General features: G+C 39.9%; 1 protein-coding gene across 1 annotated transcript; it reads right to left on the reverse strand.

Annotated features, from left to right (window-relative positions):
- Positions 1–3534: 3534 nt before the first annotated feature.
- On the reverse strand, positions 3535–13660 carry LOC147322400 (uncharacterized). The gene is made up of 4 exons (XM_086306886.1): positions 13422–13660; positions 11693–11798; positions 6841–7437; positions 3535–5405 (listed from the first exon to the last, which is right to left on the reverse strand). Exons 2-4 carry the CDS (start codon positions 11708–11710, stop codon positions 4827–4829), a joined length of 1194 nt encoding a protein of 397 aa, XP_086163012.1. The 5' UTR covers positions 11711–11798; positions 13422–13660; the 3' UTR covers positions 3535–4826.
- Between the last annotated feature and the right edge of the window lie 3094 nt (positions 13661–16754).

Here is a 16754-nt window from a genome sequence, read left to right on the forward strand (position 1 = left end):
TGGACAAACTTGAAACCAGTATTAGATAAAAACCTCAACAAGCAGACGACCCCCTATGAGCAAACACTTTGTGAAGGTGGGAAGAAAAAGCAGAGAGAAGAGTCTGTTTCCCAAATCCAAACTGGAAGCTGGTTCAACAGGAGAGAGGTCTGATATCTGAAAGCTCTGCTCTCATTCTAGTTTTCAAAACTAATAACCAAAAGTACGACTGCAGTCTGAGAGCGACGTGCTCTGTTGCGATCATACGGTACTACAGTACAAGGTCTTTAAGAAATGATGGGGCCTGATTATTCAGGACTTTATATTCAATTCTAGATTTAACATGGAGCCAGTGAAGAGAAGCTAACAAGGTAGAAAGATGATTTGTCTGCTGTCAGGACTCTAACTCCAGCATTTTGGATTAACTGGAAGCTTTTTAGAACAACGTGATCATAAAGGAATTACAAAAGTCGAGTCGAGTCAAGTATGTGTGAACAAAACAAGATAAAAATGAACAAAATCTCACTTTAACGTGCACGTTTACTAATTCTGTACTATCTAGTTTTACATGAAACATCAACTTTATATTGACATTTTTACTTTACTCTTGAATTAGTATTTCATCTGTTATTGTTTTTTCCATGTAATTCTCAAAGCAGTAATAATATGTTGGGTTTAATGAGTATGGTTTACTTTAGATTTTTTTCATATATATTTTTGACCTTAAACTAAAAACATTTTCTATGACAGCTTTGAACGCTCACGTTGTTCCTGATAGATGGAAAACCTGCTTTAGATTTGTGTTTTGACGTCATCTGACTAACACAGCCTAATCTGCACTACACAATGCCTTTGAATGGGTGTTTTCATGTATCAGACTCTTGTTCACACTCACAAATTTATGACAAAGTACAGAACAAAACACAGTTAAAGAGATGGAGGAACTTTCTTCTGTTTTACATTGGGATTAAAGTTTCAGCCATTTCAGTTATTTGATATCTAATATGTCAGTTTTATCTGAGGTAGACGTCTCTGGCTGGACACAGACTTTGATGCTCAGCGTTTACGGTACAGAGCAGCTTTTCCTGCACAATATACAAAATACATCTCATGGCTATATTATGTTTGCTGCTTATGTTGATTATGAGGTTAATATCCAGCTGTTGCACTAAATGAAAAACACTTAAAATGAGCAGTGTTACAATTTATGAAACTGATCAAAGATTTTATTACTAAAACATGCAGGAGTGGTTTTTAACTTAAAGGAGCCATAATAAGTCATGATACATTCATACAATATGCATAAGAGGGCAGACCATGTTTCATTCATACATCCTTCTACCAGTAACCTAGTTCATCAGTTTGTAGCTTCACATAACAAAAGTAATTTTTGTTACAGGTTTTTCAATCACGTTTGTTTTTGTGTGAAGACGAACTACACGTACCAGACCTTTCTTATCTGCAAAGGTTGTTATGATTTTTCAAAATACCCAAGACCTTCGAGGTTTTTACATTGGGATCTAACCATGACAACATCTCCAGGCACAAAACAACTTTTTATCCATTTCTGTCATTCTTGTAGCAATGGTAAATATTCTCAAATCCACAGTTTCCTTAGAGGTCTGTAATGTACTGGATTTGTTCCCACCTTCTTTTCTGTCAAATAGTCCTGGAGGGAGAGCTGGTTTTCACTTCATGACAAGCAATAACTTTGTGATGTTGCATTAAACATGAGTCAGTATCTAAAAAGTAATCCCTTCAAGGTGCACGGCTCTGCTTGTCATGCAAGTGAGCACTACTACATACCGTTTTACAATACTACGCTGTACTGTTGGCTGGGTTTTCCTCCATACAGTTTACAGAATAAACATTTTGCTATGACCCTTTGCACAGCTGAAACTCCATTTGTTATCCAAAATCTGGGAAACATGCTCTTTGGCCAGTCCTCTTGAAGATCCTGTTTCATTTTTCTCTCAGTTTCAATGGAAACTTTTGAATCAGAATATTAATGTTAGCTGGCATGTTTAACTCCTCCAAACACTGCAGTTCCTTCGTAGCATTGCAACACTATGTATAGATGTAGACAATATATATCTCCTTGTCATGGTTCTGGGTCATTTGACGCAGCGTTTTGAGTTTGTTGTTTATTTGGTGTCTATCATGTATTAAGCAAGCGGTCCCCACCCTTTTTTGCACCATGGACCAGTTTAATATCAAAACATATTTTCCCAGACCAGCATTTAAGGTGTTGTAGATAAATACAAAAGAATAAAATGATATGACCAAGACAAAAACTGCGATATTTTGTATATATAATAATAAACCTGAATTCACTATGTAATTGTGTAACTTTATTAGCAGCCTCCTCCTTAAATGCGCCAACAACATTGAGAGTAACATCCTCCTCTCTGCCCGTTAATGCTCTCTGGTCGCTATGGTAACATGTAAATATTTAAAAATTATTCATAACACACGGGAGAAGTCGCAGGGAAACCGAGTTAATGATTAAAAACTCTGAAAACCATACATTTCATACTTGAGCCTAAACTCTCGCGACCTGGTACGAAACAAATGACGGACCGCTGGTCTAAGCTCACATCCATCATGGACAACACCTCCCACCTCTGCATGAGACGGTACAAGCACTGAGCAGCTCGTTCAGCAGTACTTTTACACCCACAGTGTAGGAAGGAGCGTTACTGCAGGTCATTCTTACCAGCAGCTGTCAGACTCTAACCAGGGGTGCACATAACTTTTTTAGTGAGCTACTCAGGTGAGTCCCAGGACGGTTTTTAGTACGCATTGAAAACGATCTTTTTCAGATATGCTACAGGTCACTGTTATCACTTGTAGCCAGTTACATTATAATGGCTGGCAGGTGGTCTTCATGCCTCCATGAAGACCATGTGGTATTATGAAACTTACCCAGTTTTACAAAGGGGATCCCATTTTCTTCACACAGCTTCTTCAGTGTAGCATTTTTTTTTTTTACAAATAAAACTGCATCAGCTTGACCACACAGCGATTAAACGTCTCACAGTAAGGATCCTTGTGATCAACTGAATTTAAGAAATCTCCCAGTTTGTGTGCTGTGCAGAGAATGTGCACAAGGGAGTCTCCAACTGTAGCAAGTTGCTGGAGTTTTGGCACAACGCCATTGAAGACACCCACGTTGATAGCAGCCTCGTTTGTGCATGCAGCGACCAACTTTGTTGTCCAGTAATCCAAGCCTGTGTCCTCAAGAAGTCTCACAAGTCCATCCCTGTGCGGTGCGGTCAGCACCCAGTTCAATCAGTCCAAGATAGTCAGAGGTAAACTCTCCTTTGCTGGACACAGACACAATGTAAATGATTTCCTGCTCGACGACCACAGATCCAGACTGCAATTTGGCTCCTAACTCCCCGCTGATGGTGTGATGCTCTGCACGATCTGTGCCCCCTTCACGTGAATGATATGCATGTCTGACATTTACTCTTAGCCGCTACAATAATAATATCCTCAGAATATAAATGTGGACATTTCTTCTCAGCTAGCTTGTGTTATGGTTCAAAAATATTGGAGATGGACACCAGAGGAAAAACCCACAATAACAACACTGGTCCGGTCGGGTTGAGTCAAACGATGATTTAATGATCACACACGTGGGAGATGGACACTGTATGCAGACAGTCTCAGATCTCATCTCAAAAAACACATTTCCATAGTTTTATGAAATCAGGGTATTAGAACGCCCCCTCATGCGTAGTGACAGGTGTAATACAATCAATGTTGACAATTTTATTTAACACAAAGAATAACATTGTCTCCTTCCCGAGGGCAGACGCTAACTGCCCCCCTTCTCCTGGAACCGTCTGTACCCTGCTGAGACACAACATGGCAACTACAAGGACTCTTTCATTTATTAAGACCATCAGTGTGTATTGCTCTAAATCAAGTATATAATATTAAATGAATATTGCTGGATCAGCTACTTCTACTTAAAACATATTAAAACATGACTAAGCACAAAATCACCAAGAATGACATCTTATAAGTGCTGTGTAAGCGCGTGCGGCCTTCCAAGCTCAAAGCCTTTGCCCTCCATAGATCAGCCAGACTCGCGCTGGCTGTAGCTTTTAACCTTTAATTACCTTGAGCACAACTCTAGAATGAGCAACAAACTGCAATGTGTATGGAATGATCATGGTTACATCTGCAATGGAAAATCATGTTATTATTCTGGTACCTGTAAGAAAGATCAAATTAAAGTTATCACCATCACTGTAATGCAAAGAATAATATAAGATCAAAAACTTCAATTTATGCTTACTGCAAAGCTGATTATATACTTCTAAGGAACTAATAATGACATATTAAAATATTAAATGATAATGAGAAAAACATCCCCTCCTTATTCTACACTTGTTTATTAGCAATGTCTTGCACCACATTTCAGTACACTCGTTGTTAGATTCAAGCCACGGCACTTTGAGCCAAATTTTCGAAAGGAGTTTTTTCTTCAGCTCTGGCTCTGGTTGGTGTTTCTTAGGTGGTGGCGAAACACCAAAGAAGCTGTAGGAACACGTGTCAGGCACGCAAAGGCGCTTGGTAACATAAGTGTCACTACACATTTGTAATTTTTGTCGCACATGTGCACCTGAGTAGGAGTTAGGTGTATCCCTGTCTATAACACAGTTTAACATGTTTATCTTACTCATCATCTGTTTAATTTTTCTCAGTACACTAGAAGAACATGTTCATTCACAGCTGCCTCATCACATTTTTACATCTGAACTCTGTGGAGCCTGATCTCAAGGGTTTTAAGTCTGACCCTGAAACCAGAAAAGGATCTTTCTGTCTCTTCAGATTCACTGTGATGGGAGTGATTTCAGCCCTGAGTGATCACGCTGATGTTTGCACAGAGCAGATAATGAGGTGAATGTTTGGGCACATTGGTAACAGTGAAACAGTTTATTAGTAACGTGGGATCGTTTGTGTTCGGAGTATGAACTGAGATTCCTGAAGCTCTTGTCACACTGGTCACAGCTGTAGTTTCCTTCCACGTGTGTACGTTCATGATAATTACGACTACCTGAATGTGAGAAGCTTTTGTCACAGTGTCTGCACTTGTATGGTTTCTCTCCTGTGTGGACTCGTTTGTGTCTTTTAAGATCACCTGCAGAGGTGAAGGATGACCCACACTGATCACAGAGGTGCTTTTTAACCCCACTGTGAATCAGTTCATCTCGTTTTAACTCAGTTGGTGTGGTGAAGCTTCTCCCACATTCTTTGCAGTATTTAATTTTTTCTCCAGAGTGTTTACGTTGATGTCTTTTTAGGGTGTATTGGTGACTATACGTTTTTCCACAGAGGTCACAATGAAAGTCTTTCCCATCATCACGGCGATGACAGAGTTGAGAACTGGATCCATCTGTGTCGCTCTGCTTCTAAACAAAGACACAAACACAGTGTAAGTCAGTCCTTCACTATTTTTATCCTGAACGTCGCCTGAAATAAAGAGCATCTCTGCAGACGTCCAATTACATTTTACTGTTTCAGTTAACACACTCAGTTTACTGGGCTGCAATAACTACAATACTACCATCATAATACTACAGTAATACTTATTTCATGTTACAGTAACATCTGAGTTACACTAAAGTACTACTATGCTAATATTTGCAGGGTACCAACGCAGCGTTAAACTACTAATGTAACACTGCAGTAATACTCATTTAATACTGCATTAATAACACTGTAACTGTGCAGTTATAACACTCAGCTGCCTGGGACACAAGAAAAACACTACTACCCCCATGACACTGCAATTATAATATTAAATGCGTATTTTAACACTAATGTCTAAAATTACTAAAGTTATAAATAAGCAATGATACTACTGGTACTACAATACCATTACGTAATGATACAACTTTGTTAACCCAGGGCTTGCAAAATCGCTAGCCCGACGTCCCAGCAATATCTTTCCCGGAACAAACACCAATTGCAAATAACATACTAAGAATAAACCTGAAAATCAGTTTAAAACAGCGTACTATGTTGAAAAGAGTGAACTACCACTGGCAAAATTTAGCAGTCTTTGCAAACTTCAAAAAGCAAATGGCATCGATCTTGGTTCCACTTGCCTCTTACCCGTGACTTCAGTGGAAATTTCAAATTCAGGATCTGACACAGACTGATTCGTGTTCTACACAGTTCTTACAAGTTCATAGAAATTTCTGTTCAATTAGAACCAAGTATTTGAGTTGATGATTGTAATTTTTATACAATGTTGTAAAATGTGCTTCAACAATCGATTAATGTTTTGTTTCCGTTACAATATTATACTTTAATGTATAATATTGTAACGGAAACAAAACAGGAAACAAAACATCAATCAAAAAATTGCTCTCTTTTTTATTTGGGCTACTTAAATTTATTTTGGGCTACCAAAAACTGAAGAGTCCCTGCCCAAAGGGCTACCAGGGATTTTGAAATTTTGCAAGCCCTGTAACCATGAGAGAAGATTACTGAATGTTTTGGTTTTGAGCTTATTTTCATTTGTGTTTTATTTTATTACATGTACTCCTGACAGAGGAATATGCCTCTGTAAACAAAAGGCCATTTATGGTGAAATAATAACAATATCATGATATACCAGGAAACTGCCTGAACATTAAATAACACCATCATATCAATTTTCAGGACTTTTAGTTTTTAATGATCGTGTAAACAAAAATCATAACTGACATGAAAATCTGAATAATCACTCAGAGCTGCTTTTCCATGCAGTAGAATTGCTAACATGCTAACACAGTTTAATGAGCAGAGTTGTTCCAAACAGTCAGGCTAAAATGACAAGATAACAATATAAATACATACCTCACAGTAACTGCACTTGTAGAGTCTCATTCTGGTGTGGATCTGTTGGTGCTGCCTAAGGTAACGTGGCGCTTTAAAAGTCTTCTCACACAGGTCACATTTATAAGGTCTCTCCTCAGAGTGGCTAAACATGTGTTGTCGTAACTGTGTGCCTGTTATAAACTGTTTATCACACTGATCACAGCAGTACACAACATGTCTGGTGTGAATGCGTAGGTGTTTATTTCGGCTCGCTATGTGGCGAAAAGTTTTTCCACAAATGTCACAGCTGTATGCCTTAATTCCAGAGTGGCTAACTAGATGCCTCTGTAAGCTGCTACTTTGAGTAAAAGCTCTTCCACACTGATCACAGCTGTACGCTTTAACTCCACTGTGGATGACTTGGTGTATTTTTAGGGAACGCTCCCTGGAAAAAGACTTTCCGCACAAGCCACAGCTGAATGGTCTCTCTCCAGTGTGGATGACCTGATGCTGTTTTAGTTCATACTTCCAAGTAAAATCCTTCCCACACTCGTCACAGGTGTGTTTTTTCTCTCTCTTTCTTGGTTGAGGTTTGTCGGCCTCCTGAGAGCGCTGACTTCTCGCTCCATGTTGGTCCTGCAGTGACAGAGATACAAACAGAGGCAGTGAGTGAAATGCAGTCGTGGAACAAACTCAACCTTCAAACTCCCTCCATTAACACTAGTTTTAAACCTGAAGGTGGAGTGTGGCACCAAACACCTTAAAGGTCTCTTATCCCCACCTGCTGGTAGTTCTAACACATTACATCCAACCTGCTGTTAAAAATAATTCATGACTGTTCAAACCAATGACTGCATAAAAGATGGACGACGCGACACCGCCTCCTACCATTGTGCAAAAATGAAGCCAAAATATCCCGCTTGTGGAGGCTGCCATCTTGCAAATTTGGAGCCAGAGTCTGTAGTGACTTGAGGTGGAGCGACTGTGTAACACTCCCGCCCACACACCCGCTGGACGTGACCACAAACACGCCCCTCTACACTTTTTACGTAGCACCTGTGGTTCGAGCTTTTTGCTGGTTTACCGCGACTGATGACTCGTTTAATTAAGGTAAATACAACCATGTCACTGTTATAAAAAAAAGACACACAGCTTATCATCTTATAGTTCTAAAATCGCTCTGTTGTTAATTCGTTTGCTAGATTAGCCGCTAGCATACGCACTGTGTTGGAGGCTTGTTGCTAGCTAGTTAGCGATGCTATTCAATTCAATTCAATTTTATTTATATAGCGCCAAATCACAACAAAAGTCGCCTCAATGCGCTTCATAGATACAGAGAAAAACCCAACAATCATATGACCCCCTATGAGCAAGCACTTTGGCGACAGTGGGAAGGAAAAACTCCCTTTTAACAGGAAGAAACCTCCGGCAGAACCAGGCTCAGGGAGGGGCGGCCATCTGCTGCGACCGGTTGGGGTGAGAGAAGGAAGACAGGATAAAGACATGCTGTGGAAGAGAGACAGAGATTAATAACAGATATGATTCAATGCAGAGAGGTCTATTAATACATAGTGAGTGAGAAAGGTGACTGGAAAGGAAAAACTCAATGCATCATGGGAATCCCCCGGCAGCCTATGTCTATTGCAGCATAACTAAGGGAGGATTCAGGGTCACCTGGTCCAGCCCTAACTATATGCTTTAGCAAAAAGGAAAGTTTGAAGCCTAATCTTAAAAGTAGAGATAGTGTCTGTCTCCCGAATCCAAACTGGAAGCTGGTTCCACAGAAGAGGGGCCTGAAAACTGAAGGCTCTCCCTCCCATTCTACTTTTAAATACTCTAGGAACAACAAGTAGGCCTGCAGACCGCTCTAATAGGGTGATATGGTACTACAAGGTCATTGAGATAAGATGGGGCCTGATTATTTAAGACCTTGTATGTGAGAAGCAGGATTTTGAATTCAATTCTGGATTTAACAGGAAGCCAATAAAGGGAAGCCAAAACAGGAGAAATATGCTCTGTCTTTCTAGTCCCTGTCAGGACTCTTGCTGCAGCATTTTGGATTAGCTGAAGGCTTTTCAGTGAGTTTTTTGGACATCCTGATAATAATGAATTGCAGTCGTCCAGCCTGGAAGTAATAAATGCATGAACTAGTTTTTCAGCGTCACTCTGAGACAGGATATTTCTAATTTTAGAGATGTTGCGCAAATGGAAGAAAGCAGTCTTACATATTTGTTTAATATGTCACGTATGTGAGAATGCTGTTTGTAGATTACAGCTCAGCATTCAATACCATCGTTCCCTCGAAGCTGGACAGGAAACTACAGGATCTAGGACTGAGCAGCTCCCTCTGCAGCTGGATCCTTAGCTTCCTGTCTGACAGACGCCAGGTGGTCAGACTGGGCAGCATCACCTCATCCCCCATCACACTGAACACTGGTGCTCCACAGGGGTGTGTACTGAGCCCTCTCCTGTACTCACTCTACACCTACGACTGCACAGCCACTAACAGCTCCAACATCATTGTGAAGTTTGCGGACGACACTACAGTGGTGGGTCTTATCACCAACGGTGATGAGACGGCTTACAGGGAGGAGGTCAGCGCCCTGACCCACTGGTGTCAAGACAACCATCTCACCCTCAACGTCGCAAAGACAAAGGAGTTGATAGTGGACTTCCGGAGGTGCAGAGAAGTACACACCCCCATCACCATCAACGGCGCTGCTGTGGAGAGAGTGAGCAGCTTCCGGTTCCTTGGCGTACACCTGGCTGAGGATCTTACGTGGTCAGTACACACAAACAAAACAGTGAAGAAGGCGCAGCAGCGCCTCTTCTTTCTCAGGAGACTGAAAAGATTCGGCATGAGCCCCCGCATCCTCAGGACCTTCTATCGCTGTGCCATTGAGAACATCCTCACTGGATGCATCACCACCTGGTATGGCAACAGCACCGCCTACAACTGCAAAGCTCTCCAGCGAGTAGTGCGGTGCTCTGAACGGATAATTGGAGGTGAGCTTCCCTCCCTCCAAGACATCTACAGGAAGCGGTGCCTGAGGAAAGCGGGGAGGATCATCAAGGACTCCAGTCACCCCAGCCATAAACTGTTCAGACTACTTCCATCAGGAAGGAGGTTCTGCAGCATCCGGTCCCGTACCAGCAGACTGAGAGACAGCTTCTTCCATCAGGCCATCAGACTGCTGAACACGTCATAGACACCTCAGCTTCACTACTGGAACTTCAACATTATGCACTCCACACTGTATATAAATGCCACTTGTTTTGCACATATTCAACTCTGTATATTTTATATATTTTATTATTATTATTATTTTATTTTATTTTTTTACTATTTAATTTGTAAAAATGTGTATACACACACACACACACACACACACACACACACACACACACACACACACACACACACACAGGAAAATATTTAGTATACACATCCAGAAATGCATACACTATTATATATTGTACATATATTTATTAGTTTCAGGTTGGCCATTCTTGTATTTTGCTCGTTTGTGTTGTTGTGTTTGCACATCTCTGTTGCTTGTGGGGCTCGCACACAAGAATTTCACTCGCATGTGCTGTGACAGTGTGCCTGCACATGTGATGTGACAATAAAAAGTGATTTGATTTGATTTGAATATGTGCGTTGAAGGACATGTCCTGGTCAGTCTATTAGATAGATATGATACAAACCACTGCAGTGCAGTACCTGTAATACCTACAGCATGTTCTAATCGCTCTAATAGGATATTATGGTCGACAGTATCGAACGCTGCACTAAGGTCTAGCAGGACAAGCACAGAGATGCTACACAGAGATGCTACACACCTGTTACTCTAATAGTCTGTGTTTTTGAAGGATTCAGCACTCCTTGTGTTTTTTTTATCCATTTTTAGACAGCGATGAGATCATCTGCACACCCCACAGAGGCCCAGAGTTACTGTTAATATCAAAAATATAATGTTGTCCTTTGAGATTTTAACATAAGACTGTGAGTGTAATGGATCTAAAACGGTTTAAATCTCTAGTCTACAGCCTGGTAACATGGAAACTTTAAAAACAGCAGCAGAACGTTTCAGTAGTGTAGTCTAATGTGTTCTTTTCATTTAATAATAAAGTCCATATTATGTATAACAGCTACATTCACCCTGGACAGAAACTAGTGAGGGAAACCATTAGGACTAAGCTGGGTTTCCTGGGTCCAGAGGTTTGGAGAAACTTTTTCCCTTTTTTTCATCACAGCTGTCCTGTGCCAGAAGTTCTGTTGACCCACTGAAAGAGGCATCATTTAAGAAACACCAGGAACACTGAAGCTCATCGCACTGATCAAGCAGGACTCATGATCTTCACCAGCAGCTCCCTCACAGGGAAATCTTCAGAGCTCCTCCGTAGGCCCGTCCCAGAAGATGGATAAACCCAGCATTTCATGAACACTGTGATGGAGACCTTTGGTTTGTGTAATGTTATAAATATTCGGATACTCCCCAGAAGCTCCGGACTTTTACATAAAGATATTATATTCAGTCCTGTAGAAAGTTATGACTGGTGCACAGTGACTGTGGTGCTCATGTCAGAGTTAGATAAGACTCAATGTTAATTCAGTTGTACATTGTTGTACATTTGTACACAGTGCATAATAAACTGGAAATGTAAAGCTTACATGTAAGTCCTCATGTGTGGAAATCAGATATTGGGTCTGTACATGTGACATTATGTTTTTTCATAAACTGAAAGATGCTGCAAAATAATATGAGGCAGAATATTTAGTGAAGTGATTGTATATATAATAATATACAACACAGTCATATAACAGGTTGGGAGGATGAGAGTTTTAGACGTGACTGATTATTTGGTGAAACTGTGATATTTTCCTCACCTTCTGTGTTGAGCTCATTGTTTCCTCTGTAGTGACTCAGCTGAGTCCAGATGGCTGAAAATGTTCCTCTGCTGCTCCGTCAGACTCTTCTCCTCCTGCTGATCAGCTGGGACACAAAACAGATCTTTGTTAGGCTCCACACTGCACTGAAGAGTCAAAGTGTCTCATATGTTCATCTGACAACACAAAGTACAAATTTCACTCTGATTGCTTGTAGAAATCTTGTGAGACGTGTTGTGCTGCAAAGTGAGGAAACTCTCTCACTCACTTATACTTCAGGAGGAACTTTGTGACATTGGCTCTAATATTCTAAGCAGCCCTTTACTATGACAGGGCCAGAAAGTCCTATTTGAAGGTTTGGGAGAAGGACCATGTTAAAGGTGGATTGGGGTTTATACACTTTGTTATGATACAGGTAAGGCTGTAAGAGCCTGAGAAGGTGTCCTGAATGAACCTCTAAAACCAGTTTTCAGCTAACGACTCTGCTTCACTCTGGAAAACAGCAACTACAAGTTTAAAGACTCCATCAACAATTCACACCCAGCAACAGCCTGAACAGCTCCTCCTGTGGTTTCCACAAACAGGGACAGACCTGTTACTCCCCCACCCCACACTTTCCACACCTTCAGCCCCCCAGTCCCACCACCTCCACCATTCCCCAAACTTTGATTCTGTTCATCTTGACGTAGCTTTTGCAGTAGGAAAAACGTTTCGGCCCTCATCTACGTGACTTCTTCAGTTTCAGCTGACTGCAGCTTTCCCCAATCTTCAACAGTGCATTTGCATAATGACTGAAACTAGAACCACTGAAGGAACAATGGGCTGGGAGGTCAGTTATTGAGCATTAATATGCAAATCCTCGTGATCATTGATCAACAACGTCTGATCGCTTGCAGCGACTCCCCAACTCTTTGTGAATGGTACTCATGGCCATTGATCAGCAGTCTTTGATTAATGAGCTTTGATCAGTGGTTTCAGTGCTTTCCTTCCTGCTTTGACTGCAGCTGTGTTTGACACAGGAAGACATTTTTACATTCTTCACGATTATACTTTATTCTTTTTGGGGGAAGTGCAGCTTTAAACCTTCACATGATTCAAGTCAACCCAACAAATCAATCTGAACGATCACAGGTGGGACAAACTTCTGTAGATAAAATAAAACCCACATTCAATCCACAACGTGATTAAAAACATGATTTCTCCAAATCACCAAGAGCTGCACATTAACCACCACAATATATTTTATTCTCTGTGCTTTCAAATATGAACACTGTTTACTTTCATCTCTGTTTCATTAGGTTTTGTTAACATCTTCCTGTGCATCACTTTACAGCAGCCACACTCATTAAAATGAGACTTTGTAGGAGTTCACTTCCTCTCATGTGTTCATCCACAGCAGCTGGACAATAAAGTTTATTGTGACCCTGATACTGCAGCAGATCGCTCTCATCCATTTCCTGTTATCACTTCAAATAGAAATGAGGCTGTAGAGGTTTGGTGCAGGCAGAAAAACAGCTGCAGGGACAATGAAAAGACTTTTCTGCTCCAACTTCTCCCAGCATGCTGAGCTAATGATTAGTTGGTGTTTTTCTCCAAACACTCTCTCGCTCTTCCCTCAACGTGTTCACAATAAACTGTGAACAGACACCGAGGAGAGCAGCAGAAGACCTCATTCAGGAGCTAAACTCAACATGAACTGAACTCACAGTAAAGTTAGCTCGGTGCTTACCTTTAGATGAGCCCACAAACCGAGAGAAACTCCGCGATGAAGCTGCAACTCTTTCCAAACACAGGAAACAGATCAGGGAGCAGAGACCCACGTGGTTCACGCTGATCTCAGCTACGATCCAGGAGACAAGGGTGGGCAGATCGATGCAGATATCGATCCAAACGTTGGTACTACTTTATTCTCTTTGAATGGAAAAGCAGCTCTCTGTGCAAACACCTCCTCTTGTGGAGCATTCTTACTTTGTTCCGCCCCTTCTTCTTCTTCTTCTTCTTAGAAATTGTATTTGTGGTTGTCAAACAACAAAATGATGAATTACCGCCACCAGCTGGTGTGGAGTGTGGAGTGTGAACTGGAACGTCGACCAGCAACAATTTACTCTCTTTTAAAAACTGGAATAAGGCCTGATAACTTTCACTTCTTGAGTCCTTTTGCAGTAAATCAATAAGATTCAGTTTCATTTTTATGTTACTGATGTTTTGAATCAGTTACCTTCTCACCGTGTAATATAACATGTTCTACAGTTTTCTCTTTTTTGAATGATTTGAATGGAGGTTATAATCCACCATCACTGAACTAAAATGAAACTCTTAATAGGAGGTAATTTTTTCTTAACGGTTATTGTCATGGTCCTGGGTCCTTAGACCCAGAGTTTTGTGTTTAATATTGGTATCATCTTGTGTTTTGGGTTAATTCTTGTTTTCTTGTTCTTGGGGTTTTTGTGTTTAGTGTTTTCTATACCTACCCATGTCCTCCCCCAGTTTGTGTTTTTGAATTTTTATACATATATACATACATATATATATATATACACATACATACATACATACATACATACATATATATATATATATATATATATATATATATATATATATATATATATATATATATATATATATATATATGTATGTATATATATATATATATGTATGTATATATATATATATATGTATATATATATATATATATATACATACATATATGTATGTATATATATATATATATACATACATATATATATATATATATATATATATACATACATATATATATATATATATATATATATATATATATAAACAGACCTGACCCTGGCTTCCAAAACCCATGACTTTGTGCCTGTGACTTTTGCGACTTTCTGAGTTCTGTATATAGTGTGTACATTAGTTTTCATTGTAAATAGCACTGGAACAGAAGGGGTGAGCTGCCTTATTGTTTTCCCTTGCACTGTTTTCTCCTGTGGTCTCTATGGTCAACTGACTTAGTGAATCAAATGCCTCAAAAGACCCGATTCACTTTGGTGAGTGACTCATTAAAACTCGATTCAGTAAAAAGAATCAAATTTACCATCACTATTGCTCACTTGCTTTGCTCGACTGAGCGGACTTCCTGTTCAATAAAGGCGTTTCGAAAGTGCATTACTTGGAGCAACCACAGAGGATGTTGTAAACACATAACAAATAACAACTGACTGAGAATGATATTTTAGTGATACACTTTACAACTTTTAGTGATAACAGAACATTTTCAATAATTAATTAATTACATGTGTCATAAATATTTATGTAATTAATTATTGCCACATTTAATTAATTATTTAAGGGTGTATTTAATTAATTCGTTATGGCAGTCCTGGCGTTCCATAAGATTCAAGAATTACAGGATTTCTGTAAAATAAATCATGTTTACATGAAATAAACAGAAAGGAGTTGTGACAACAAAATCTCAGCAAACTATCTACTGGAGTGGTTGGTCACTGAAAGTGATCCACTTACATTTTGTTAATTTGGTGGAGGTTTGTTTGTTTTGTTCCTGTGAAGAAACGTGTGGTGGACAAGGCCACTGTTTGCTGATATTTCTTAAGGGGTGTCACCAACTTGTAAACAGGTAACTGAACAATACATATGAAGCCATATGGGAGGAATATTCCTGCTGCGGTCAGTTGTTCAGTGTAGGGGATGTCCTGTTTTCATTTATAGATTGCCAAGCTGCTGCTTTGCCTGGATGGATTTCTGGCTGCAGGGCCGAGGTCCGATACACACGTGTTTATTTTTATTTGTTATAGGCTGGTTTAAGTCAACAGTGAAGAGCTGAAGATTTTTGTGACGGCTGCGGCTGCCAATGTTGTTTTGTTTATATGTTTTATTCCACTGTATAAGGAGGCAGCAACGCATGTATTGATTGTATTTTAGAGTGATTTACTTTTTACATTGTTGCAGACATTCAAGGCGCTGCGCAGAAACAAAAAATTTTCTTGCAGTTTTTGCATTCAACGCAGCGAGTTTTAGTGGAGACGACACTAAAGATTTTCCGTTTTATTTTGTGTTTCCCAGTTGGGGTAAAGTGTGTATTGGAGTCCCCCCCCCAACGTGTAATAAATGTTGATTAGTTTTTAACAGGTTCCCTGTCGCGCCGATCCTGTCTCCCACTTACAATCAGAGATAGGCAGTAACGCGTAATCTGATTACTTTTTTCAAGTAACGAGTACAGTAAGGGATTACTATTGCAAAAATGGTAATTAGATTACTGTTACTTTAACGTAGGAACGCTGCGTTACTGCGTTACTAAAGCCGTGATTTTTTGCGAGAATGTCTCATGACAGTGACGTAAGCAAGTGCGACGTTCGTGACAACAGCGACGTTCGTGACAACAGCTGTGTGGAGATCAACAATGGATCATATATCGAGTGCGGGAGAGAGTATGAGCGTGCAGCGTTTAAAGCGTGGAAGTACTGACCTTACTTTGAGTTTGATTCCATAAAAAGTGACAAAAACATTTGTGTCCGTTGTGCATGGGAAGAAAACTTCTTTTTACAGCGGAAAACCCTCCCCTGAACTTCCAAGCAAGCACCGAGTGTGCTACCACGTTATTGGAAATTCACAGATTCTTTCACTGACCACTGCGGCACACCTGCACCAGGGTAAACCTCCGCCTACCTCACTCCTGCTTTACAGGTGAAAATAGAGCAACAGGACCGCTGAGTCTTTGACTTTATTTATTTTCTGCTTTCGTTTTACTTGCATCTATTTGAAAGAGTGAGTGTAAACACAAAAAATATTTTATTTTATGTGCTGGAATGTGCAGAAAATAGGTTTAAATGTTAAACTAATTTCTTCCAGTCAGAGAATGTTGCATATAATTAAATTTTTGCTTGATGCATAAAGTTAAAAGATTAAAACTAATAAAACAAGTTTAAAAAATAAACGTTTCCATTTCATTACATTTTGTATGATGGATTATGTAGAAAAAGTAGATTTAGGCTGAAAGATCTATCGCTTTATCACCTCTTCAGATTGTAAATTGTGTTTTTTAAAAGTAACTAAATAATTAATA

The sequence above is a fragment of the Aulonocara sp. 'chitande type north' Nkhata Bay genome, linkage group LG9 (genome assembly GCF_057382095.1).
Source record: "Aulonocara sp. 'chitande type north' Nkhata Bay isolate Kocher_YH1m ecotype deep benthic linkage group LG9, A_spYH_male_GT1.1, whole genome shotgun sequence".
Classification (NCBI taxonomy): domain Eukaryota; kingdom Metazoa; phylum Chordata; class Actinopteri; order Cichliformes; family Cichlidae; genus Aulonocara; species Aulonocara sp. 'chitande type north' Nkhata Bay.